The 25,833-nt window shown below is 40.8% G+C and overlaps 4 protein-coding genes across 12 annotated transcripts in view; 3 read left to right on the top strand and 1 right to left on the bottom strand.

The window, feature by feature from the left end:
• git2a (G protein-coupled receptor kinase interacting ArfGAP 2a) overlaps positions 1–7,398 on the top strand; it is a 12,035-nt gene extending 4,637 nt beyond the window's left edge. For 2 of the 7 annotated variants that reach the window (XM_088374965.1, XM_088374964.1), the window contains exons 11-21: positions 89–186; positions 278–386; positions 777–919; positions 1,019–1,168; positions 2,162–2,410; positions 3,053–3,142; positions 4,632–4,714; positions 4,799–4,990; positions 5,144–5,272; positions 6,192–6,255; positions 6,400–7,398. In XM_088374965.1, coding sequence (XP_088231091.1) covers positions 89–186; positions 278–386; positions 777–919; positions 1,019–1,168; positions 2,162–2,410; positions 3,053–3,142; positions 4,632–4,714; positions 4,799–4,990; positions 5,144–5,272; positions 6,192–6,255; positions 6,400–6,612 — 1,520 coding nt within the window. In that variant the 3' untranslated portion in view covers positions 6,613–7,398. The remainder of the gene's footprint in view (positions 1–88; positions 187–277; positions 387–776; positions 920–1,018; positions 1,169–2,161; positions 2,411–3,052; positions 3,143–4,631; positions 4,715–4,798; positions 4,991–5,143; positions 5,273–6,191; positions 6,256–6,399) is intronic. The other 5 variants (XM_088374969.1, XM_088374966.1, XM_088374967.1 and 2 more) reach the window with 5 other exon arrangements.
• On the bottom strand, positions 7,389–15,841 carry tchp (trichoplein, keratin filament binding). Of its 2 annotated transcripts, XM_088374974.1 has the most exons (14): positions 14,936–15,841; positions 10,694–14,584; positions 10,263–10,457; positions 9,850–10,051; positions 9,714–9,770; positions 9,533–9,601; positions 9,250–9,420; positions 9,058–9,170; positions 8,917–8,983; positions 8,607–8,779; positions 8,215–8,296; positions 7,956–8,120; positions 7,703–7,834; positions 7,389–7,612 (listed from the first exon to the last, which is right to left on the bottom strand). In XM_088374974.1, the coding sequence occupies exons 3-14, from the start codon at positions 10,451–10,453 to the stop codon at positions 7,580–7,582; spliced, it is 1,455 nt and encodes a 484-aa protein (XP_088231100.1). In that variant the 5' UTR covers positions 10,454–10,457; positions 10,694–14,584; positions 14,936–15,841; the 3' UTR covers positions 7,389–7,579. The 2 variants fall into 2 exon arrangements, with proteins under 2 accessions (XP_088231100.1, XP_088231099.1); XM_088374973.1 differs by having other exon boundaries at positions 10,694–15,841.
• Positions 10,718–14,106, top strand: gltpa (glycolipid transfer protein a). 2 transcript variants are annotated; one of them, XM_088374976.1, is made up of 5 exons: positions 10,718–11,017; positions 12,273–12,355; positions 12,852–12,985; positions 13,065–13,215; positions 13,483–14,106. In XM_088374976.1, the coding sequence occupies exons 1-5, from the start codon at positions 10,915–10,917 to the stop codon at positions 13,663–13,665; spliced, it is 654 nt and encodes a 217-aa protein (XP_088231102.1). In that variant the 5' UTR covers positions 10,718–10,914; the 3' UTR covers positions 13,666–14,106. The 2 variants fall into 2 exon arrangements, with proteins under 2 accessions (XP_088231102.1, XP_088231101.1); XM_088374975.1 differs by having other exon boundaries at positions 12,273–12,331; positions 13,483–14,098.
• On the top strand, positions 14,516–25,833 carry trpv4 (transient receptor potential cation channel, subfamily V, member 4). The gene is made up of 17 exons (XM_088374963.1): positions 14,516–14,694; positions 15,750–15,830; positions 16,047–16,486; positions 17,054–17,229; positions 17,757–17,909; positions 18,385–18,525; positions 20,044–20,342; positions 21,397–21,576; positions 21,681–21,839; positions 22,191–22,283; positions 22,383–22,456; positions 22,737–22,902; positions 23,003–23,069; positions 23,251–23,555; positions 23,941–24,068; positions 24,172–24,293; positions 24,490–25,833. Exons 2-17 carry the CDS (start codon positions 15,822–15,824, stop codon positions 24,588–24,590), a joined length of 2,613 nt encoding a protein of 870 aa, XP_088231089.1. The 5' UTR covers positions 14,516–14,694; positions 15,750–15,821; the 3' UTR covers positions 24,591–25,833.

Raw genomic sequence — 25,833 nt, 5'->3', positions numbered from 1 at the left:
GTAAAGTTTTCTGCAGAGCCGGTTTTCACACTGATCTTTATAATGAAAAGCACACTGAATTGATTTGATTTGTCACACTCTCTCCAAGTGTGGTTAGCAACGCAGAATCACAGCGCCCTCGTGACTGAGACGACTGTGGTGCCTTTCCTTCCCGTCAATCCAGAGTATTCATCCACAAGAAACCAGGCAAGTTCGCGCCCCAAAATGCATTCTTTCCCTCTTCCCATACTGACCACATAAGAATGAGCTGTTTTTTTGTTTGTTTTTTTTCTTTTAGGGACGCCAGAAACTTGCTCGATTCAATGCACATGAATTTGCAACGCTTGTGATTGACATACTCAGCGATGCAAAGCGGAGACAACAAGGGAATTCAGTCGCCAGCCAAGGTGAGTAGTAATTAAAACTTTCTTTTGACCAAACTCCACAGTTTTACCTTGTTATAGATTTTTTGGGCGGGGCAAAAATTGTGAATGGGTCACCAACCACCAACCGCAGAACTGAATTCCGTTCGATATGTTGACAGAAAATCATCACTGACACGTAAGGATCAGGAACACAAGAATGTTCTCAAAACAAGTCTTGTCTTTTTGTAATAGGATGTACAAAGTGCTACATTACTTTCTTTGTTAAATCCATTGCAGTGTTGCACTGAGTCATGCTGCTGTGATGTCACACTAGTAAATTATCTACACCCTTCCAATTCCAAACCATGCTGAGTTGAGCTTTTTTGAAGTATGACGCAACACAGAATTCCAATTTGTCCCTTTTAATTGCAGATGATGTGGAACTCATACTGAAGAGCATGTCCGGCCGGCCGTGCAGTGACAGCCAAGACAACGACCAGCCCGATTATGATAGCGTAGCGTCCGATGAAGATACAGACCAAGAGCTCCCTTCAAGTAAAGGCGATCGGACAAAGGTAAGGTGCTTCGCCTTTTTCGCCGTGAAACCACGAGCTTCACCATCGGATAATCTTATGCACCATTCCAACCATGGATGTATTTTCTGACCCCCGCAGAGCCTGGATTCGGACCTCTCCGACAGCCCCATCTCCATGCAGGAATACCTGGAGGTGAAAAATGCTCTCTCGGCCTCCGAGGCCAAAATCCAGCATCTCCTGAAAGCCAACAACAACCTGAGCGATGAGCTGCGACTGATGCAGAAAAAGGTATCCGCCGGGCTGCAACAATAAGATCACTAACATCACCGAGGGCCAGGACTGAGTCAGGGTGGAGGATCGGTGTCGGGGGCCACAGCGGCTCAGCCCGTGCCTTGTAATTAGGCCCCCTGTGGGTGACCACGTGAACGGGAAGGCCGCCGTAACACCCTCCTGCTCCACCCTCCCTCTGTTGTCGGCCAGCATGCTCACTCACTCGTAGTCAACGGACGAGGAAATCACTCCGGTTCATTTCACAGTTGATTTTTCTTTATTTTTTTAAATTTAAGAATGTTGTCCAATTACTAACAAGAATGTTTTAAAATGCATGTTTTTTTTGTTTGTTTGAATTCATTAGATAGGTGATAATGACTAACTTCATTTGTATGAGTGTGCCTTGCTTCATCACATTATTGTGCGCTCTCGGTAATGTTTATCTGTCTTCCAAGTGGTTCATAGAAAATACAGACGATGTAATTTTAGCAATTTATTTTTGTAGGGGTATTTTGTAAATGATTGATTAGGGCCCTAGAATCTGTGAAAAAAAAGTGATTTACCTTTTTACTGCTTGGACAGAAAAGGCAATTTACTTCCATAAATGTGATAGAGGCCATTCTTATTTGTACTATAAATATTACAGTAGTCTATTATTTTAGTCTCCTCAGCATAGGAATATTTCAATCTGGCAAACACATGATAGTATTGTGGTCCTCAGAAGTCGATTTTTCTTCCCAATGTTCAACGTCAATCCATTTCCAGTGCAGTGCGATTGTAGTGACGCACTACAGTATAATCAAGAACATCAGTGACAACAAAAACCTCTTTCTTGAGTCAATTCCCAAATCTCCATTGCTGCCAACGCTTGATCTGTAAACGGCACCTCTGATTCCCCTCGCTCGCTCGCTGCACAATCCGTCCTTTGCTTGCTTACCTCTGGCTTTTTCGATGTGAGCATAAACACTCGTGTGACTTGAAGGCTTGCTTTGCTGCGACCGTCTCTTCCAGCTGCAATGTCTGCAAAGTGAGAACACCTCTCTTAGGCGGCAGGTCACAGCCAATATCTATCAGATCCCCAGCACGTCAGACTATCCCGACCCCGCCAGTCCTTCAGCCCTGAAACGCCGGCAATCCGCTCGGGCCAGTCGGCCCATGTCTATGTACGAGACCGGCTCGGGCCTGAAGCCTTATCTCCCTAAAGGGGAAAGTCCTTACCCAGAGGAGGCTATTCCCACCCTGCATCCCTTCCCACCTCATGTAAGTAAGACCTGTTCCCTGCATTCCTTCGCCTTCGCCTTTTCCTCCCCACTGGCCCCATTTCTCCTCTCAGTGTCCTCCATTTCGTTTTTTTTCCCCCCCTTACTGTGAGCATCTCTAAAAATCACAATCACATCCTCTCACACCTCATCTTGTTCAGTTGCAAGGCCAGGCCATTACATCTGTTGTTTACTGGTGTGCATCTTGTCTTTTTTTTTTTTTTTTTTAATAGACATTAATTAGTTGTACACTGGCTTGCAGATGGTGTTATCGTGATTTTATATCAGTTTTGTACTGTCTTCTCTTTTATGTTGATGAAGCATTAAAACAACCATACAAAGACTGTGTTTTTGTACTGCATGACAAACTCATAATCTCATCTGCTTTTCTTTCTGTTTGGTTCGAATGAAAGTGCTTTCTCTCAGTTGATTGCAAAACTTTGAGGAAGCATGTGTTCGATAACAAGAAAAAGCTCAGCGGTTTCATTTTTATTTACTTTTTTAAATTAGGATTTAACAATTGTTTTTCTTAGATTTATTTTTAAAAAAAGTGCTTTAATTAGAAATAATTCATCCATTTTTAGTTATAACAATTTAACAAGATCTTTGTCTCCCTAAAATGTGATTTGGACCACATGTTTAGAAGGAAAAGGGCGCTTTTGTGACCACCTCTTCATCCCTCCCCTCATTTCCGTCCACCCTGTCCTGGTCCAAGGATGAAAGTAATCTAAAGGTTAAGTACTTCCTCATGCGGGGCTCACCTTGCGGGACGCAGCGAGTCCACTGGGTGCTTTCATCACCTTTTTCCTCGCCTCACTCGTTATTGATCTCTGCTTCCTGCCTGCCAATCTGCATGAGCCACCTCCTCATCAAACACCCGCCTTAATCAGCGTCACACTCACTGGATGGCTAAACAAACGCTCAAGGAAACAAAAAAAATATTGTCATTTTGAGTAGCGTTGAATTCAGAAAATATTGTCACTATAGTGACAAAGGTCTGTTTAATTCATCATTAGTTATTAATTCTACACGGCAAACGACAATGCTAAATATGATTTACAATATTTTTTACCTGTACATGGTAAAAAAATGGGCAATTCGACAGAACACTTTAAGTTTTGCTAAAAAAAATTGGCTTTCCCGCATTTTCAACAGATGTTTACAGACCTATTGTCCCCCAAGTTAAAAATATATACGTACAAATAACTTAAAGCTAACAACTTGCTTGCTTTGTTGTGCTAACATTGTAGCCATAAATGTCATAATTTAGCTTTTAAAGTTGTTTCAACTTAAATTTCAGTTTTAGCCCCACAAGACATTTTTTTTACATCATCCATTGTGACTGAAAAATATAAGATAGAAATAAATATAAGATTAAATAGTAATTTTCCTAGTTTCAGCATTCAAGCAACAGTGCTGTTGTCGCCAACAATGCAAAATCTTTTTGCACAGTAAAGCAGCCCGACCCGTTCCCATCTGGTAATGAAGTGATGATCCAGGAGTTTGTGGCTTGTGTCTAAACATATCTGCTATAATTTCGTATTCTCCTATGAGCAGCTTTTGTTCCTCACATGACTTTACAAAGACAGTGAAAATGTACCCGATACTGTCTGTGAGGTTGGATTGTCTCTGTTAATTTTCTTGTTTTGTTTTGATGGTTATTTTTTGAAGCCATCTGTACTTTGTCATCCTCATCATGAGCTTTCTTCACAGTCCCCTCTAGAAGAAACAAGCCTTTGTTTCACAGTTATAATGCCATCATTTGTTTTTCTCATTTTTGCTGTCTCTAGATGAAGGTTTCAGTCGTATTTATTCTGGCAAAGTGCAAACTTAATTGGTTAAAGATGCAGCATAGCAGTCCCCCCCTAATATTGTGTTTTTAAAAAAAATCATTTTCCATTGCTGTCAGCGACTGTACTTACTTTCTGCAGACTAAACAATCTAACCGTACTAATTATCATCGTCGAGATGGCTTCAACATTGTGCACTCTTGCTTCACGGCCTCATTAGCCCGTTTCAGATGTTTTCTGCAATAGCTTTTATGACAGTTGTGATTTGGGCACACTCTTGTTGGCAACAAAATAAAAAACACACTGCAAATTACAGTTGCTTTTTATTTTTTAGACGGGTGAGTGTGATGCAAAACTCAACTTGTGTTTTCAGCACAGATGTTTCTGTTTTCTATTTCCAATGACGCGTCGCATCGATCGCTTCCTCTGCAGGCCTCCAAGTTAGAGAAGCAGAGCAGCATGCCTGAAAGCGACTATGACAATACATTCAATGAATCTGAAGTGGACGATTCAGGGTAAGAATGATGACGACATCAAACTGCCCTGTCGCCATTAATAAGTAGTTGGCTGCAAACGGTAAAGTTGTGTTCCCTCTGTAGTCTGTGCAGGAGAGGAAGGTTGAGGAGCAGTGGCCGGCTGGGTGAGGGCAGTTCCATCCCTGAGTTGGATGACGCGGAGGTGGAGTCGGACCCGGCGCTTCCCAGCACCGAGGACGTCATCCGCAAAACGGAGCAGATTACTAAAAATATTCAGGAGCTCCTGCGAGCGGCTCAGGATAACAAACACGAGAGGTCAGGAAGATCTGACGGGTTTACTCAAGTTCCTCTCTTTCATTTCAACACCTCTCGCATCTCCCGTTATTTTGTTGAGTTTTTGTTGACTCTTCTGGCATCTTCACTCCTCTTCTCTCGCCCCTTGTCCTCGGGCCTCATGCCTGTCAGCAGGCCATGTGAGCGCGAAGGCGTGCGCCGCCTCAGGCACAGTTTGGGATGTTTCAGCACTCTGATGCCCTGGGCTGAGAAGCCTTCCACTCTTCATCCGCTCAACCTGCGCTCCCCTGATCCCTCCTCCTGGTACTCTGGCTTCTGTCCCTGCCTCCCAGGCATCGTTTGCTCGTCCTCTGCCTCCGCCCTATCTCTTAAATTGTGAATAATTAGCCACAAATGTTTCTTACCATGACGTGGTCCTGATTTATTCATGGTTTGGCTTTCATCAGCATGAGTTTGTCAGTTTGTTTGAATGACCATGCCTAACACAACATCTTTGTCTTTTACACTTTTGTCATACTAAAACCTCATTCAACTACTAGGTCAACTCTAAGCTGCAATGTTGAATTGATTTTTTTCTGGGTCTGATACTTTCAGAGTTCTTGAAGTGAAATTAAAGGGCACCTCAATGATAGTCAGGCTGCATCTGACCAGCAGCAATTGGTTACAGTTTGTGTCCATTTGCTGTGGGTGATTCAAAAAGGGAAACTCGTACAGATTAGCTAAACAAAGAGGAAAGTCTTTTGTCGATGTATATTTTGAAATCAAATTTTTGTAGATGATAAATTTGGGGTTTTGGCTAGTTGTAAACTATAATCAAAATAGTAAAACAATAAAATCTGAAATATTTCACTTATGTGCATGAGTGAATGACAAATCGATACTCTTTACTGTTTGAATTAAACTGAAATATATTTCCTACGATATTTGTTGAGATGCACCTATAAGTCAGAGCTCAGTTGAGTTTCTTATATATTGTTTCATTTATCGTTTCTCTTAGCATCTTTAGTTGCGCCATTGGAACACTTTAATGACAAATGTTATCTGCTATTTTGTATTGCGGAATGTTTTTGAAACAGTGCATATCTAAAATGTGTGCTATTTTGCTTGAACTATTGAGCATGGATTTACAATAATTGAATTTACACTTGTGTTGTGAATTTATGCATAGTACACTTGTTCAAATGAACCAATCTTGGTAATGCTTTGTTTTGCTCTCCCACAGCTTTATACCCTGCTCAGAAAGAATACACGTGGCTGTAACAGAAATGGCTGCACTCTTTCCAAAGGTAAGAAACCTGGTGTCAGTTTCTGTTCATTCAGAAGTGGCTAGTCAAGATGTCTAATGATGAATGTGAAATGGCTAGAAAATACAATATTCAGCCTTCTGCACATATTCAATTTACCGAAACATATTTCACTTGTCTCCACAGCGGCCGCGCTCTGAGACTGTAAGAAGCTCTCTGCGCTTGTTGACTTCCAGTGCGTGCAGGCTTCAGAGCGAATGCAGGAAGGCGGTGCCTCCGGAAGGCTGCCCAGGACCGGACATGCAGCTTGTCACCCAGCAGGTCATTCAATGTGCTTATGATATTGCCAAGGCAGCCAAGCAGCTTGTCACCATCACCACTAAGGAGAACACCCACTGACAGGGCTGCAGCGCCACGTGCATCTCAGTCCTTGGGCTCAAATTTTTTTTTAGAACTGGTTTTGTTTTCATCTTTGTGGTAATAATATGCATGCCTTCATTTTTTTTAATTATTATTTTGATGGGACTTTTACCAACTCTGAGCTTTACAACAAATACTGTTAATTGCACAATTTAACTTGAGGTTAATTAATGTTCCACAAGTCCTCTTCTAAAAGCCAATACGATCAAGCACAGTAGCGGATTCATTTCACACGGCACGTGAATTTCCAGAATACGCACAGTGGGTGTGTCAGAAGTCTGGACGGGAGAATCGCCGCACCTTGAAAGTGCGCAAGACCCAAATGTAAAATAACAACTTCATCGCGAATGGGAGAATATGCTCCCAATTGTGCAACGTAGGGGTGTTGTTGTGATAATGAATACATTTTTGTCGCTATCTGTCGCTTCTGTGGTCTACCATTAGCAAGCTGACAAGAAAATGTTTCTACTCTGCACTATGATGCAGTCCGTGTGCCACTACAGTGTTGGCACTCTTACAAATAGTTGGAGCTAAAAACCATGTGTACGTTCGTCCGTCCACGTGTTTTGTGCTCTGATCTGTTTTGTGTTGTGCAACATTATCAGATAGAGCTGTTCATGTCTGTTTTTTCTGACTGTGCAGCACAACTTAATGTATCTGAATGGAGTGCAGCGATGTACTGTACTGTATATGACGCAGCTGTTTAAGCTGCAATTTGGGAAAAAAAAATAATTTTCTAAATAAATTTAATTTATTTAAAATGAACATTAGAAAGTGTTTATTCCATATACAATGCTAACAATGTATTTGTTAAAAATTAGTTCTACAATTTGAAAGTACAAAATGTTTTTTTCTTGCACACGTTTATATCAAAGACTGCACACAAGCCTTTTCATAAGGCAATAACTGATGAATTTAAATGAAAAAACAATTGTTTTGATGTTGCTCATGTCCACGCTACTCGAGGCTTACTGTATACCTAAAATGAGGGGGAAAAAGTTTAGTTAATCATTTACATACAAGAGTCAAAGTTTCCTGCCAGACCTCGTTCGCTGAATTGTGATTTTACCTTTGGCTGGTATGCGTTATTAATTATCCTCTGCTTTGGCGCCTCCTCCTGGATGAGGTGAGCATCCTCCTCCTCCTGCAGGTCCTCTATCCTGCACTGCTCCTCCCACTGCTCTTGTAGCTGCTGCTCCTCCTTCAGGACACACATGCAAACGGCATTACATAGCTGAATAATATTGAGAGTACATAGTCTCTTCATTCCATTTCCTCATCAGTAAGAACAATTTGAATGCAGCAATCCAAAATCTGAGCACCGTTCTCTTGCACGTTTGCTTTTCTTTGGCACCGCTGTTCTTCCCTCTGCTGGTGTTCAGCTCCAACTCCTGGATCAGTTCTTCTCGTTTCCTCAGGGACTCTAATTGAGCCTCACGATTTTTTTGCTTTTTCAGCTCCAAATACTGCCGTCTTCCCACAAGCACCTTTTACAAAGCAAAAACAAGAATGCTCAGTTAGCCTTTTAACAGTGACGAATAATTAGTATTTTTAAAATTGCTTATTAAGAGACGAGAGCACCTCATGCATGAGTAGTTCTCTGGCTTTTCTCTCCCGTTCCCATATTGCTTCTCGTTGCTCCCACACACGTTGGGCTTCCTCTCTGAATTGGAAGGTGCATGTAGAAAAGCAGAAGAAAGAAGGGTGAGTTTGGAATCTATTCATGCAAGCAAAGCACCTTATGTACATCTTTGTTGCTTTACTTTTATTTTATTTTTTTTGCAACATATAGCTTGCAGAGCTATCAAACAAATCAACAAAACACATCATGATTTGATTTCCTCTGCATAATTGTTATTCATTACTGTTCAAGGCGCACTTTTAACACGTTCAAACAGCATTACAAAATGGCTGACTCACTCTCTTAAATTTAGGATCAACTTTTGGAGAGCAGGCTTAACGCTGGCGCTCACCTATGGAGGAGGTCAAACTCGGCCTCCCGCTCTCTCTCCAGCTCAAGCTGCTCTTCAATCATACGATTCATCCAGGAAACATCAGCAAAGACGCTTTCTCTTCGTGCCCCCGACTTTCTAACCTGCTCTTGGTCTCCCTTCAGCAAAGCTGCCAGGATCTTATGATCAGACTCCTGGAGGGTATGAAGGCATACAGATGCCAACAGTTTTAAGTACAACTTTTTTTTTTTTTTTAAATTGGATAATTTGATTTGGTGCAAATGATTTGGTTTCACAAGGCTTCAGGAGTAAAACTTTGTTGGCAACTCACCAGCTCTTCCTGCACCTGCTGCGCTCGCCTCCTAAGCTGGGCTCTATATTGTCGGATCAGGAAATTGCTAATTGGAGAAATATTCAGAGATCTTAGTTTGCCACCACTTGAATATCTCTGCACCTAAAGAGTTTTCCTTACCGCATTTCCGCTTTCTTGCGCCTTTCCTCATTTGTTCTCCTCTGAACTTCCATATTTTCCAACTGCCATAGCTTGACCTGTAAAGTTTCTTCTTCCTTCTTAAGATGAGTTGCCTTGGCCAGGAAAAAAATGATTTGAACTTTAATCATACCATTTTCCCCTCAACATCTGCTTTTATAGATTCCCGAGTACCTCTTCTTCCATCAACTTCAGTTGTTCCATTTTTTTGTGAATCTCCCGTGACCTCACATTCTCTTCAAGTTTCCTGATTTCCTCGGCCTGTTCGATCTCCTTGATTTCTTTTCTTTGGGTTCTCTCACATTCTTTTGGAAAGCTACACATCTCCTGCGCCTTCACGTCTTGCTGCACGTTGTCAACAACAATTTACATTAGGAGTATGGACGTGAGAATATTTAAGATTTGAAACTGAGCTCATAATTGACAAGAAAACTGATATTATGGCTGGATTTCCTACCTGTTTCATTTCAGTCAATGGCCTTTGCAACGGATTGACAATCTGATGTTGCTCTGAGGCCGTCTCAACCTGTGAACAAATCAAATGCAGAAAGAAACTTCAGCCCCTGGACAGAATACATCTTTAAGCCAGTGTAACAAGCATTGTCTAACTTATTATTTTTTTAAATCAAATTGTCTACCTGTTGCAATTCAGGGTTGCTTCTCTTACGGTGCTCCTTCAGAAGCTCCTGTGCTAGCTAGGAGTAAAAGACAATAACAATAAGCATAACACGCAGGCCGAAAGGAAATATGCTTCTAATAATTGATTGAATCTACCTTTTTTCTCCGCTCTTCTTTCATCGAGTATGTAGCATCTGATTTTCTTCTCATCATTGCACATCTGTGAGGTACCACAAGATCCAGCTCTGCCTCTATTTGTTTTTGCTCCTCTTCAAGCATGTGCTTGAGTCGCATCCTGCGCTGTTCCAGATTGTTTATTTTGTCTTCCTCTATCTTCTGTTTAGAATATGCTGCCATGCTGGCAAAGTACATACATGAGTTATTTCCCCCAGGATTCCACGTTTGCAAATTGTGCACTTATATAAGATACTCTATTGAAATAGTCTAATGATAACACGTTTTGATGTTATCATGTTTTTATATTACTGATCACCAGCTAATTTGGGTCGTTCATATACATTTTAAAAAAAATCAATGCAAGCAAATATCATTTGTTGTGTGCTGTTTACCTGTGCTCGAAGTAGTGCCGGGAGGTCCACTCGGAGTGGAAATGGTTGATGACACTCAGGTCCCTGAAGTACTTAGCATCGAGGGCGCACTGCTCCTGCCTCCGGCATTGTTGCTCCCTCTTCCAGGCCAGCTGTATGCCAAGGTTCCGATACCGATGAGACCTATATGTGGAGAAGGCCGGCAGAGCCATGGACCTGCAAAGACACACTGATTAAACGACAAATGCTACAGCCATCCTCTTTCCTTGCTCCATCTACGTCACGTAGCTTCTGTTTCGTTTGTATACAACCGTTAGCATAATTAACAAAACACGCAGAAAGTATATTTTAATAAACATTTAGATCTAAAAACGCCTGATAGGCATTTTCTAATAAGTTCACTTTGGCCACGGGTTTGTAGTAAAACGCAAGAACAACTAAAAAGACTTTACCGATGTCATCCGGGTTTTCACCGTTTGATTCAAACTCCACTTCCTGGTTACTCGCCCCCACGCTACTACGGAAAGCCAGACAGCCCAAAGATAAGTGAACTAACAGAATTCAAATTTTCTGTGCGTGCGCGTGCGCGTGTGTCACCCAGTCTCATGGAGGTCACTGAAACTCTGTCAGTCTGATACATCACCTCTGAGTGGACAAGTGCAGACAAGACACTATGGCTCTGCTACTGGAGCACCAGTTCAGACCACTGCCTGCTGACAGACAAGTGGAAACCAGACCTTTTCTTGAGGCTGCCACTTACCTTCCACCATTCTTTGGTAAGTATGATATCATGCAGGTTTAACTTTTGATATCAGGCAATTTTGTTGAGTCTGTGCCCAAATTAGAAAAATATCCTTTATTCTGTCTATGAATTTTAGATACTGGAGTGGAGGATGTTAATTGACAGTGTGATGATAAAAAGTCATTTTGGTTTTTAAATGCTTCAAACTGTTTGGAATTGATAAAATCATCTAATTGGTTGATTTGTTCAATCGTTACAAATAAACTGGTTTGTTTTTTTCAACCAAATTCTTTGGATCGGATTTCTCTTCATCAAGCTTTCACCATTTGTTTTATCATGCATAATTTAATTCCCTGCCCTGGATTTGAAGTTGTGAAAATGATTAGTATGGTATTATGTTCCGCTTGCCCATTCATCTGTGCAGGGCATCTTTGTGCCACTTCATTCTGTATTAATATGTCAAAGGTTCTCTTTAGAAATTGTTATGTGAGACCTTTTAGAAGAACCAAATCGGATGTCAATATTGAACACTGTCCCTCATTCTTTTTAATGACCCAGAAATGTTTTGGTCATGACCCATTACGGGCCCACTCAGTCATGAAATGAGGATGTGACTGGCACTGTCTGGAACGAATTTCTCCTTTGTTTTGAGAGATTATACCGCAAATGTGGGTTCTCTGATAAAGGTTTAAGGCATTTGGGCCAAACTCAGCTTTTTCATTCATTCCTTTGCCTTTTTTTTTTAACATGCAAAGCAGCACATTTGCAAAATTGCTCTGAAGCTTGTTGACTTATTGGAAAAATTAGGTCAAATTCTGCTGCAATTCCCAAACAAGATGTGCCTTCATGAACAAAACGGAAAGTATTGTTGACAGGTGCCTGTGAGTTGAGAAAGCACCATGTGGGTCCACAGATCTCATTGTTCACTTTCCTGACACCAAATACTCCACTCGTCTAGTAGGCTAATTAACAAACAACTCATGATAATACTGTACTAATGGGTCCATGAAAAGAGACACTACAGTGGCGCCATTCTGAGGACTGTGCTTGCACGATACCATACTATACATTTTATTTGAATTTGTTGATTGTTGATAACTAATTATAACATTATATTTTTGAAATGGACAAGGTAAATTAAGAAAAAAAACTTCATCCTGGTTGTTCAATGAAGTATGCAGAAATAACACATCATTTCATGGAATACTGTTATTCTTTTGTGATACTTTTGGAATGAATGCAAAGTGCAAGTTCAGTTCTCTAAAGTTTTGGATAATATGTGTCCCCAGACTGCCTTGGCCCGACTATCTTTGCACCCATCAAGTCTGACATATTAACGAATATTACAGTAAGTACAAGTGATTTAATAAATGTAAGCAAATGTAATATATTCAACGCTAATGTATTTCTACCACAGTCATACTGTACTTTATGGCAGGGAGTCATATTTTCTTACTCATACTACAATACATACACACACTTTGAAGCAGAAAGTCAGTGAGTCCATGCAGAAGATCATAGCGTGTAAAGATGTAAAGTTGGTGATCACAAATCACTGCTGTGAGGTATGGGCACTTGGATTGTGATTATTTATGTACATATGTGACACCCTTGTGAATGAATCACAAATACGACATCTAAAGCAGCAAAGTTAGTCGACCATAAAAATCTTGCCCCCCTTTGTTTCTGTGTATTATTTTGTATCATACATAAACAATATCTTCTCCATTCATAATTATTCAGTTTTATCACAAATTGATACTGTTGGTCAATCCCCATATGGCTCTGTTATTTAATGAGCATTATCCACTCGACAGCAACGATATATTTGTCACATCATAACAAAATATTTGTGATCAAATGTTTAGAAAATCAAGGCAGTCTATGACACCAACCCAGGACGCTTTAGAACCCTTCAACAGATTTTGGAGGTTGAAAAGGAAATGTATGGATCCCAATGGCCCAAAGTTGGAGCCACACTAGCACTCATGTGGCTGAAAAGGTTTGCAAGTCCAAATTACACGTGTGACATATTTCTGTGTACTGTAGTGTGTGATCATAATCCCCTTCCGTATCCCAAGGGGTCTACGCTTTATCCAAGTGTTCCTTCAAAGTCTGCTTGATGGTGAAAAGGATGAAAACAACCCGAACCTCATTCGAGTCAATGTGACCAAAGCATATGAACTGGCGTTGAAGCGATACCATAGCTGGTGGCTTCAGCAGCTTTTCAGGGTGAGTTCTGGCGTGCTGTAAAAGAACAGTACATCATCACCCAGACATCTTTTCGAAAGCTCTTGTGCGGGACCTTGAGCTGGAGCACAATCTTGCTGACTATCACATGTGCCTATTGATAATTTAGAGGGCTCACTTAATATGCATGCTTTTGGAACATGGCCGAATAATCTGGAGTGAACCCGTGCAAGCACGAGAGAACATGACAAGTCCACATAGGAGGCCTGAGTTGTGTTTTATACATCTGACATTTGTGTTTGCGTCTAGGCAGCTTTGTTCGCTGCCCCATACAGATCGGACTTCCTGAAGGCCCTCTCCAAAGGCCGGGAAGTGAAGGAAGAAGAATGTTTGGAAAAGGTAAAAAAATTCCTGATCAACTTCTCTGCCACAGTCGATGCAGTATATGAGCTGTACAATAAAATGAATGCTGATGTTGACTACAGAGTTTGAGCGTGAACTAATCCTAAATCCTTCTCTGATGTGTTTTGTTAGCAATTTTAGTTATGACAAATGTACCACAGGTGTCTGTACACTTTTGTGTATTTGTACTTTTAATGTAGACAGTTGACATGATGGCAAGCTGTCCAAGCTATTGTTAGCCACAAGACTTTGATTACCTGAATTTACAATGATCTGTTTTGTTTTGTTTATTGCTTAAAAAGTATGTCCCCTTGAGATGCATCATTCCATTTTCATTTTCCTCCTTATCTATAATAAATATGCTCAACATGGGCGTTAATTGTTTTAGTAAATCTCCAAAACCTCGAATTGCTGCTGTATTTAATTCATAATGTGGTTGGGCAAAAGCATGTCATATGTTTGATAACAAGCATCCCACTATAGTACAATAAACAAAACATGCAACATTTTATTTGTTTTTCCGTGTGCATTTCACTTTTGTGGTGATTCTTTAGCATCGATTTCATCACAGTAATTGACAATCATTTAACTCAGTAGGTTATATAGAAAAATAACATAACATTTTATCAAAATATTTACATTTTCAAATTATCACTTAGACAACATTCCTAGGAATTATAATAGAAGAGCAAAACCCTATAAAAATATTTTTCAGTTTAGCTATCTTAGTTTTTTCTTTTTTGTAAATACGAAGTTCATTTTACCCTTTCCAAGTTTGTACTTGTATTATTTGTAAAATGTGTATCCTCCTCTCATTCTCTGTTCACGATTAAGAGTCTCCCCCTTGCGGTAATGTATGGTGCTGCATGTTTTACTGCCGCGTCAGTTCCAACTTTGGAGCCAAGTTAGTAAATGACAACTCCACCCTAAATCCCAGCATGAACCGTGCGTGGTTGTGCTGCGTTTTACCGGCGGGTTCGGCCATCTCTCTTGAAGCGCTTTATGTCACCTGAAAGTCAAAAGTTGAAGAGAGACTAAAATTCAACTGGTGAAGAAAAACTGGAAATGATGAAGAAGGACTGAGAAGGCAAAGAAATAAAACCAGCCTTGCAGATTAAGGTAAAGACTTCATGCTTTTTAATACTAGGGCCTCTTATTATATGTACATCGATTTTTTTTTAAAAACAACTTTAGTGTCAAGGAGCAGAAGAAATACATTTAGTTATTTTTATTCTGTTTGCTATTTTCTTTAAATTAAGAAACTGTGTTTTTAATATGAAAAGAAAAACCATCAGTGGAGCATGTTATCCTGTTAATGCCAAAATTGTCACAAGAGAAGATCCACAGTTCAGCACTGTACCTGCAATATGTGTGTGGGAGAGCAGTGTCATGGATTTGGGGGCCTGTGGAAAAAAAAAAAAACATTGTACCCCATCACTTCAATACTCCAGATTGAAAATACTGCTTTTTAGGCCACCGTGAGTCACAGGGGCTTTTAGAATCTTTATTACTTTTGTGAGACTAGAAATTTCAGAGCATCTGATCCATCAAATCAGACAGCTGGTCTGTACAGAAGTGCCCCCAGACACCTCCATTAATCTTCTCATAACTTTAAACTTTTGTGAAACTATATTAAGGTCATCATCTTTTTTGAGTGTGTGTTCACTCTCCAATGTGAAATGAAGTGTAACGGAATGATAAGCCAGTGTGTGAGTCATAGCTGTCCCTCAGAGCCAGAACCCCCCGCAACACCCCTCTTGTGTTTGTCTTGTTCCCTTTCAGTGCTTAGATAAGATTGCATTGACATGAGCCAACGCAGGTTTTGAGAGGATGCTTTAAGGGTTGACATGTTGTATAAACGTTCGTAGGGACCATATCAGCGACATGTATGTTTATGTTCCCACAGTGACTTGGAAATGGAAGATTATTTACGGTTTAGTGCAAACCTGTCATGCATTTGAACGTGCAGGTGGTGTGATTCTGCCTGATGGGCTCTCTGACCAATCACAGAGCAAACGCAACAGTCACCTTATTGGCTTTGGCGTCTGTTTTCCAAATTTCCAAACGGCAGACACAAACCACTTTTTATTTCATGGTGGTCAGATGTTTTTTTTTTTTTAAAGCATGCATAAATGTTAGAGTGGGTTTGCAGTAACTCCGTTTGTATTTTTTAGGTTGAACCCATGCTTCAGCATCATTTCCACTCCCCCTGAAGAGGAATTTACCACACTGTTGTGAGAAAAGGGATGAATGAGGTACGCAAGCCCTGAATGCAATGCAGTATAAAATTTTTTTTAAAAAGTGTCACAACCAAAGCTGAAGTAATTTGTACAAAATAAAATCATTCTTTATTTGAGATTAGTGTTTTGAAAATCAGCAGTGTTTTAAATTTTTGGCACCGTCCTTTTCTGTTTGTCTCAGCTATTGCTTAAGTCCTTTTATGTTGTGAAGTGTGACGTTTGTAATTCCAGGGTCGCTCTGCAACGACCCTCCTGAGAAGGTGCCACCTCGCCTTGTCCAAGACCGACACCACCTCAGCCAGCACAGCCCTCTCGATCGATCCCGGCGATGGCGATCTCGCTCAGGCTGAGACCGAAGGGCAGTTCTTGTCAGAGTTCTCGGAATTGTTTGAGAGTGCAGATGGATCCCCATCTACTCAGGACACCAGCCAGAATTCAGCCCAGGAACTGGTTCAGTCCGGACAACCTGTGGATGGGAGACAAAACCTGCGGATGAAGTTCCAAGGTGCTTTCAAGGGCATTTCCAACCCCATGGATCTCCTGGAATCCACCATATATGAATCAAATGTGGTTCCAGGCCCAAAGAAAGCACCCATGGACTCCCTTTTTGACTATGGCACCTACAGGAACACGAGCAACCAGAAACGACGCAGGAAGAAGCTGCCCAGAGGGTGAGCAGGCACTTTGCTAAACGATACCATCACCTTATAGACACCATTTAAAATTACAGCAACAGACCGAATACATTTTCTTTCATTGGAAAAGTTTAATCTAAAAATATTCCAAGTGCTGTGGACAGAGGTGTGCCACATAAAGTGTGAGCTCACATACATACACTGTGGGCCTCTTTCAGTAATCTAACAGAGCGCATGTTGTTGGTGCCTTCCGTTGCCGTTGAGGTAATATTTGGATAACTACCTCCACCCTGCACTTTCCTTGCTCATGCACAGAGCTCTACACTACATGGGCAAAAGCATTAGAACACAGAAAATGGACCTGAAGTGAAAATGGAAGAACCTGTGGAGTTGGTTCCTTTCTGTGGGAATTGTTTATTCTTCCAGAAGAAAAATTAGTGAAAGTCATGTTGGACTTGCGAGAAGACCCGATTTCCAGTTTGTGTTTTGCTTGATGGGGTTGTGGTCACAATTCTCAGATTCTTCTGTGCTCATGTTTGTGTATATCAAATTGAAGCATCTTGCAGATGATACATGACAATTGTACTTTGTGTACCTTCATAGTAAAACCGAGACATCCAACGTGGACGGTCCGAGTGAGGACCCCCCAAAGGTTATGAAAGTATTCAACCGCTCCGTCCTCTTTGAATGCGTGTCACGTGGGGATCCTGAAGCCTTGGAGGGCCTGTTGGAGTACTTGCAAAAAAACGACAAGAGGCTGACGGATGAGGAGTTCAAAGGTAGGACCGGGAGTGTCTGCATTCTCAGGATGTGTTTAAACAGAGCTAGCAAAGGCTGTGCATTTCGCTATCCAAGCAGAACCTATTGTAATCTCCACCTTGTTGACTTTCTGTTTCCCGTTGATCCTCTGGGATTTTGCTGTTCTTTGACCCAGATAGATTTGACCGGGAAAGGGCGCTGATGTCATAGACTTTGTTCTAGCGTGGGGAGTCGCAAGAAAAGCTTCCTGTGTATGCTCAGGACTTATAACACGGAGCAAGGAAAAATCACAGCAAAGTGTGGCCTACTGGAGGACTCAGACTATTTAGAAGGAGGCTAAAAATAGAGACCTGACTAGATTACTTCTCTTCAATTTAACCTGTTGACTGTAAAAATAAGTGAGACAGTGTGGGGGGCCACTGTAGACCAACAATGTGACAAACTAGTCATTTGAGGGGAGTTCTGCATCTCCAGTCCACAAATGTGTTCATTTATTTGTTCCAATAACCTTCCGACATTCTTTGTTTTACTGTCATTTCCCCATTAGAGCCATCCACTGGCAAGACGTGTCTTCCTAAAGCTCTGTTGAACCTCTACAGCGGGCAGAACGACACCATCCCGCTGCTGTTGGACATAGCGGAGAAGACGGGAAGCCTGAGAGAGTTTGTCAACACACCTTTCAGGGATGTCTACTACAGAGGTATGTATGACGATGGCTCATTTTTCAATCTAAGTTGAGTTCTCCTTCCTTGTGTCGAAGCTACCAATGTTTAGAGTGGAGGGTGAGGTCCTATTGTGAGAAAAAGGAATGTACAGTGTCAGTATTTACAGTGCAAATGTGCTTGGTGACTGTTTACAGCTGTAGAAATGTTGCTCTTTTGAGTACCTGACTTTTTCCATTCTCTGCACAGACTTAAAGTCACCGGGAGGTTAATTAAACTTTTTGTTTGTGTCTGGTTCAGAAAAACTGTTAAGTTTATGTGACAACGCCGAAACACTTGTTTCCATAGAAACACTTTGCAGCTCTCACTCACCTTTGTTTGACATCTGCCCTAAAGGTCTCCACCACTTGCATTTGCATGATTGAAAGAGTTTGCTCACACAGCTTGAAAGTCATTTTCACAAACACTTTATTCTATTTGAATAATTCTTTATTCTAAATTTGTTTTGGTCAGGCCAGACGGCGCTCCACATTGCCATCGAGCGTCGGTGTAAGCAATATGTGGAATTACTTGTGGAGAAAGGAGCCGATGTTCACGCACAGGCCAGAGGACGCTTTTTCCAGCCCAGGGATGAGGGGGGCTACTTCTACTTTGGTAATAACCTAAGTGCCTACTTTAAACTGTGCCTCTTTGTCTCTAACTGCACTCTATTAAACCTCAGATTCTTCTTTAAGTCATGAAAGACTGTAGACAAGGAGCAGTGTTGAGGAAAATTACGCAGAGGTAATGATGCGCCGTGTCTGCAGCTTTACCAGTCACTTTTTTCCCCACTCTCAATGCATTTCAAGCAGCTGCCAAGACGGAGAAGTACCTTGTTACAGGTTCTTGGCAGAGAAAGAGTGACACTTTTTTACTACTCCCCCTTTTAAACTGGCCAATTCAGAAAGTGCTAGTGTCTTCGACTGAGTCTCCACTTTTCAGGGTTTCTTGAAGGCAGTTCTGCAATGCTCTACAGACACATGTGTATGTGTGTACAGCATGGCACGTGTTCAAGTTGCATCAGAAGAAAGGTGTCTGTGTTCTGTCGTGGAAAACAAACATCTGTTGAAAGGCACTATTTCACTTAGAGTAAAACGCAACACTACCCTCTGTTGGTAGATGTGGCTCACTTACAAGCAGAGGTGGCAAAAGTACTAATTCAATTCCTGAACTCAGTACAGCTTCTGAAATGCACCAAAAGGAAATTAACTTTATTTATTTATTGTCAATTATATATAAATACACATTTTGGGGAAAGGGGTAGTGTTATGGCCAACCCTATAGCCTCAGTTAATCCTCTCCAGTATTTTGTTCATTTGATATTTCAAAAATAAAGTATAAAGTATTTTCTCAGAATTTGAGTAGGATTTGATAAAATGTATGTATCTCTGTTATGTCACTATTTTTGATTTGACAATGAAACTAAATGAAATAAAAAGCACCTAATGAAGAAACTACAGTAGATGAAATATTTACAACAGCTCTTTCTCATTATTATTAAAAAAACAAAACAGGATGGATTAAATATTTCCATGTAGCACTGAAATCAATGTAATTTGTGGCTTCCTTGATTTTGGTCCCGTCTACTCAATATAAAGGCATGTTCGCATTTGATTGTAAACGCACATTTTACTCGTCAGCCATCACAGAGGAGATGATTTCTATTTGCACGTAGCACGGTTGTCATTCCCAAATCCCAGCGTGTCCGTGCACAGTGTGAGTAATTTGCTGCGGAGCTTTGCGGCGAGGTGAACAGGAACCTGGCAGGGCTGATGGCTAATGGGATTTCGACTCACGCTAACACTCAGCGTGCATCCGTGCAAATCCATGAAGAGGAGCGTTTCTATCTGAGGTGACAAAGTAATCTGTCACCCATAGCAACGGCTCATTTTCTGCAGCTGCTTTTTGCACTCTGGCCCCATTGCAACCTTCCCTCCAACAACTGCTAATTGTGCTGTTTTCATAGCAGGGATTAGAGTCCAATCTTTGATCCATGTTTAGTATGCTTCGCAAACACATCCCGAAAGAAGCCAGCAACAGTTCCTAATTAACTCTTGCATTCATTAGCTGCTTTATCAAGCAAATTGCTGTCCTCCCTAGGGAATTGACAATTTTCCCTTCTGGCTCCCACAGGTGAGCTTCCTCTCTCACTGGCCGCATGCACCAACCAGCCAAACATTGTGCACTACCTGACCGAGAATCCCCACAAGAAGGCCGACCTGCGGCGCCAAGATTCCCGTGGCAACACGGTCCTGCACGCCCTGGTGCACATTGCGGACAACACTAAGGACAACACTCGCTTCCTCACCAAGATGTATGACCTGCTTCTGATCAAGAGCGCCAAACTGTATCCAGACTGCAGCCTGGAGAGGGTGCTCAATAATGATGGCATGTCTCCTCTTATGATGGCGGCCAAACTGGGCAAGATTGGGGTAAGATGGATGGAAAATAGCAACCAAGAACAACAATTTTACAAATTCAACTTAGGAGCTTCCCACCCAACAATGGAATGCTCATTGCTTGCAATAAGCTGGTGACTATTTGTAAATTCCATAATTGCACTTTTCATACTCGCATAACTTTACAGTACTTATTTTTAGCATCGGTACAATCCAGTGAAAACAACAACAGAATCACTCTATGTAGTTCTAATTTGAGATTGGATTTGGGTTAGGGCAGATTTGTCAAGCTTGTTATCATTACGGGCCATATTTTATTTATGGCTGCACTCAGGAGGCCGGTTGTAATGGTGGAACAGTAAAACTACAGAAATGTAGAATCGATAGAAGTGTTGAAATCACGGTTTAGTATGTAGCTCACATGTAGGTCACGGTTTATCTAACATATTTTACAGTAAGGGGATAAAATGCAAAACAAACTGTTAAATACTTGTGTGAACAGAAACACATTTAATGACATTTTAAGAAAAGCGACAACATACGGTATTTAATCGTTCTTTTTTGGAAAGTGGGACGTCAATAATTTGTCGTCTGTTTTCTGAAATGTAGAATGCAGACAGGTGCAACACTAAAAGTTTAAATAGTAAGAATTATTATGCGATGCTATGAAAACATTAACTTTATTGTTTTGTGCCATCAGATGTGCCAATGTGAGGCTGCTTAAATGCCACTTAATGTTGCCTTGTTATTGCTCTTGTTTTTCCCCCCATTACAAAAGATTTACCACGTTAAATGTTCTGCCAAAAGCATTTCGCTAGCCGTGATGTCGCTGAGTCAAAAACTGAGCTGCACTGCACTTGTTTACACGTGCGTGTGGCTTGAGTGTGAGGCAGTTGCACTTTTTTTCTTTTTTACCCACGATATTCCAAATGGTGCCCCTCATTATCACCACATGATATAAAAAAATATATATTTGCCCACTCATTTGAATATCAAATGTTTTTGTTATCAAGTGTTTTTGATGAAGACTTGCAATATGCAATGACAACATGAAATCTTGCATAAAATCATTAATTCTATTTCACAGGTTTTTCAACACATCATCCGACGTGAGATCAAAGATGAGGACGTCCGGCATCTGTCACGCAAGTTTAAGGACTGGGCTTATGGACCAGTGTACTCGTCCCTTTATGATCTGTCTTCGTTGGACACTTGTGGAGGGGAACCATCTGTGCTTGAGATCCTTGTTTACAACAGTCGTAGTGAGGTAAAAAAAATAAAACGTAAAAAAGACGCATTAATCTATGAATAAAAATAGTTTCTTCCTAGTCCACCGTATTAAAAAGTCAGATGACAATGTCCCTTCATCAGATCCGTCACGAGATGCTAGCAGTGGAGCCCATCAACGAACTGCTGAGGGCCAAGTGGCAGAAGTTTGCAGCTGTGACCTTTTACATCAACGTAGTTTCCTACCTCTTCACCATGATCATCTTCACTCTGGTGGCTTATTACCACCCGACACAGGGAACGGTGGGTACTAGAAACTGTGAGTCAACATCAAATGCACTCACAAACTATACCAGACATGGACAACAAATAATGGAAGGGGGGCACAATTTTTAATCCGCCTAAATCCTAATGTGATGTCTGACAAAAATGTCATTTTAAAAATTGGGACCACCTACAGTGTGCAGCCTCCAGTTGCCAATCCCCGACCACTATACTGTCATAAAATCAGGTTATTTAATTCATCATGTACACGTTATGGTTAGATCTCATAATATTTTGTAGATGTACCAAATATATTTTGTATGCTATACTCTGATTTTATCTCCTTGAATGCTTCTAAATATCCTTCTGATCATGCCGTTTATGTTGTAGCCCCCGTATCCTTACACAACATCCAGTGACTACTTGCGGATGGCAGGAGAGGTCATCACATTAGCATCGGGAATCTTTTTCCTCCTAACCAACGTGAGTTCAAGTCAAATATTTAATGGCTGGTTGCTCACTTGCGTCTTTAATGAGTGTTTGTTGTTGCATTTATGGAAATGTGTCTTCAACTCATTGCAGATTAAGGACCTCTTCTTGAAGAAGTGCCCTGGGGTGAAGTCGTTATTTATTGATGGATCCTTTCAACTGCTGTAGTAAGTCTCGCACTACCTCCCACACAGCAAGCACTCTTCCTCACATCTTGTGAATTTTCACCCGCGGCAAATTCTGCTTCCTCTTAATTGAATCGTCTAGTTTACCTCCTCCCTGCCATGTTTTCAAGTTTACATCTTTAATTAAAGCCGTGATTAAAACAAAGGGCACTGAATGTTGAACACCTTTGTACATTCCTTCGCCTAGCAAGTAATGTGTCAGAGTTTAGCACCGCAAGCGCTTTCCTTGACACTCTTGTTTTTTTCTTCTGTGTCCTTTCAGTTTCATCTACTCGATACTGATCATAGTCACAGCTGCTCTCTACTTGTCTGGCATTGAGGCTTATGTGTCTGTGATGGTCTTTGCTCTCGTCCTGGGCTGGATGAACACACTTTACTTTACCAGAGGCCTCAAGCTCACTGGTACCTACAGCATCATGATACAGAAGGTGCATTGATATTCATGAACCATGCAGAGAAAATGAAGTATTTATCAAACCTCAAATACGACTGTAATACAATTATGACGTGTTTGTGCTTGATTCCCAGATTCTTTTCAAAGACCTGTTTAGGTTTCTACTGGTGTACGTTCTCTTCATGATTGGCTATGCATCAGGTGAGACCAACATGAACCTGAAAGCTATTTGAGTTTTAGCATATTTTCTACCATAATGAAATCATTCTTTTTTTTAATATGTTTCTTGTATTGATCTTAAATATCATACACTATTGAGTATCGTTCATACAATATGAAAACAAATTGTAAATAAATAAACGTGTGTTCTAACCCTACACAGCTCTTGTATCGCTCCTCAGTGTGTGCCCTCCCCCGGGCACGGACTGTGATGGAGACTGCCCAACGTACCCCAAGTGCAGGGACCCTGACACCTTCAGTACCTTCTTACTGGACCTCTTTAAGCTGACCATCGGGATGGGAGAATTGGACATGATCCACAGTGCTCAATACCCTGCAGTTTTCCTCATTCTCTTAGTGACCTACATCATCCTCACCTTTGTGCTGCTACTCAACATGTTGATTGCCTTGATGGGGGAGACGGTGGGTCAGGTGTCCAAGGAGAGCAAAAAAATCTGGAAGCTACAGGTCAGTTGATTCTTACAATAAAAGTGAAAGAGTTGCAGTCACACATGTAACTTTTTCAATTATCCATGCATACTGTTAATTTTTTTCTCGTGTTCTGCACCATCTATGAGCTTCAAATAGACTCTTTTAAGGTAGCCCTTTTCTAGCTATGGAAAAATATTTTCTAACATACACGTGAATTGAAATGGACATCACATGCCTCAAAAGAATATATTGTCAGCAAATTTAATTTATGAAGATAATGATGAAAATGAATATATTGAACCTATTGTAACATTATATTATCAGAACTATTGTGCTAAACAAAATAAGTGTTGTAAAGTACTGTAACAATGTTAACTTCCAGGTATTTCAATGAAAAAAATAATATTGTGTCTGTTTGCAGTGGGCAACAACCATCTTGGACATCGAACGCTCATTCCCAGTTTGTATTCGCAAGTCATTTCGAGTTGGTGAGATGGTTACCGTAGGCAAGAACTGGGATGGAACACCTGACCGACGATTGTGCTTTAGGTATTTGACATTTCATAGTAATTTTTCCAAAAAATGTTGAATGGAAACTGTAAACAGGGAGTTTAAAAAGTAAAGCTTACAAAGACCACACATATTTTAACAGAGTGGATGAGGTGAACTGGTGCCATTGGAATCAAAACCTGGCAATAATCAATGAGGACCCGGGCAAGAATGAGACCTGTCAGGCCAATGGCCTTCAACAAAGTGTTAGAGCCTTACGGAGGGGTGAGATTGTCGCTGCACTTCATGACTATGAATGCACAAAAGCATGAATATGTATATATACGAATGTGTGTGTGTGTGTGTATATATATAAATATATATAGAATATGTACTATGTATGTATATGAACATTCCACACCAGACTGCGATTCATTAGAGAAAAACAAATCCATTCTCTGTGTGTGCCCCCTCCCTTCAGACCGCTGGTCCACCGTGGTCCCACGGGTGGTGGAGTTAAGTCGGGGGCCACGACCTCGCGATCTGGTGATAGAGATGGAGCCCCTCACGTCCAAGTATTGAAAGCCACAGTGGGCTAATTGTGATTCTAGTTCCAAGACAGCCGATATGTGTGTGAAAGGAGATCACTCTGCTGGCACCCGTTAAAGTGCACTCATTTGCACGCCTTTTATTCATGGCACCCCATTGTAAATATTTATTGAAAGCCAGTGGGATTGGGAGTAGCCCTCATAAACTGGCCAATGGATGTGCAACATGTCAAATAACCGGCTCCTTATAGAGAAAACCCTGAAATCAAGAATGTTAACGAAGCAGTATAGCTGTAATATATGTCATAAAACATCATGAAAATATTCCGTGTAATTGCATTTTACTCAGGGACTTGACACAGTCACAGTAGCGCATTCCTATAATTGAGTCCTACAGAAACACAATTACTGTATCACATCTCTTACAGTGCTGACATTTTTTAAAATCTATAAATGGACAATCGCAGCAGTAAGAAAGACAGCAATAAATATTTATCTATTTTAGGATTGTTAGTGTTGCTACTGTTAAATATGATACTAGTTGTAGTGTGTTTTTATATGGAATTGATTATATATTTTAAAACTAGTTTCAAGCCTGGGTTGCCAGCTTGGGTAGGCAGCTTATTTTGGAGTTAAACAATGCACTGTGCTCATCCCCAATACATTATTGTTGCAAAAGGCAGACATTGTTCTGCAAAAATGGGCCTGATGAGCAAGGTTACTGTTGTCAAGCAAGTAGTAGACAATAGCATTACGTGCTGTGCGTTGCCTTTGAATTTCCGGAGTTATTATGTTCCTTGCAGCTGCGAGATATTTGCATAATCAAGGCGGAGGCCTTGCCTCTATTTAGTAGAGTATTTTTTATGCATTTGGCTCCTTGCCCTGTACAACATTTTGTTTTTGTGCTTCCTATTTATCTATATGATGCATGTATGTACTGTATGGCCATATTGGAGTTATTTGAGCAGTCCAAGAGGTATCATTGGAGGTCATTTTCATTGATGCTTTACAAGTCACATTTCACTATGTTTACATTCCTGTCATAATTATTTTTTGTACAGTTGATTGTTGCAGAGAACAATAAACAGAGAAAAGTTGATCAAATGCAGATTTGTATCCAACAAGTTAGTTATTATAATTTCTCCCTGAAAGTAAAGATGACTCGTCATTAGCATGTCTGCTTCACAGTTTTGAAGTTCAATTTTTGAATCTTGGTTCTGGAAATAGATGGCTGAATAATGATGACTCATTTAAATTTAATAATCTTTTTTTTTTTT

Source organism: Syngnathus floridae, chromosome 5 (assembly GCF_059516105.1).
Source record: "Syngnathus floridae isolate MCC-2025c chromosome 5, RoL_Sflo_1.0, whole genome shotgun sequence".
Lineage (NCBI taxonomy): Eukaryota > Metazoa > Chordata > Actinopteri > Syngnathiformes > Syngnathidae > Syngnathus > Syngnathus floridae.
This window is presented reverse-complemented; position numbering and strand designations above follow the sequence as displayed.

Coding starts and splice junctions, on each gene's coding strand:
- tchp (XM_088374973.1), bottom strand. CDS start 10,453: ATGGCTCTGCCGGCCTTCTCCACATATAGGTCTCATCGGTATCGGAAC. Junction 9,771..9,849: donor AAGAAGAGCGGAGAAAAAAG/GTAGATTCAATC, acceptor TTTTACTCCTAG/CTAGCACAGGAGCTTCTGAA. Junction 8,121..8,214: donor GAGAACTACTCATGCATGAG/GTGCTCTCGTCT, acceptor GCTTTGTAAAAG/GTGCTTGTGGGAAGACGGCA.
- gltpa (XM_088374976.1), top strand. CDS start 10,915: ATGGCTCTGCTACTGGAGCACCAGTTCAGACCACTGCCTGCTGACAGA. Junction 12,356..12,851: donor GTACAAGTGATTTAATAAAT/GTAAGCAAATGT, acceptor TCAAATGTTTAG/AAAATCAAGGCAGTCTATGA. Junction 12,986..13,064: donor GCACTCATGTGGCTGAAAAG/GTTTGCAAGTCC, acceptor CCGTATCCCAAG/GGGTCTACGCTTTATCCAAG.
- trpv4 (XM_088374963.1), top strand. Junction 16,487..17,053: donor AGGAAGAAGCTGCCCAGAGG/GTGAGCAGGCAC, acceptor GTACCTTCATAG/TAAAACCGAGACATCCAACG. Junction 17,910..18,384: donor CAGGGATGTCTACTACAGAG/GTATGTATGACG, acceptor TGTTTTGGTCAG/GCCAGACGGCGCTCCACATT.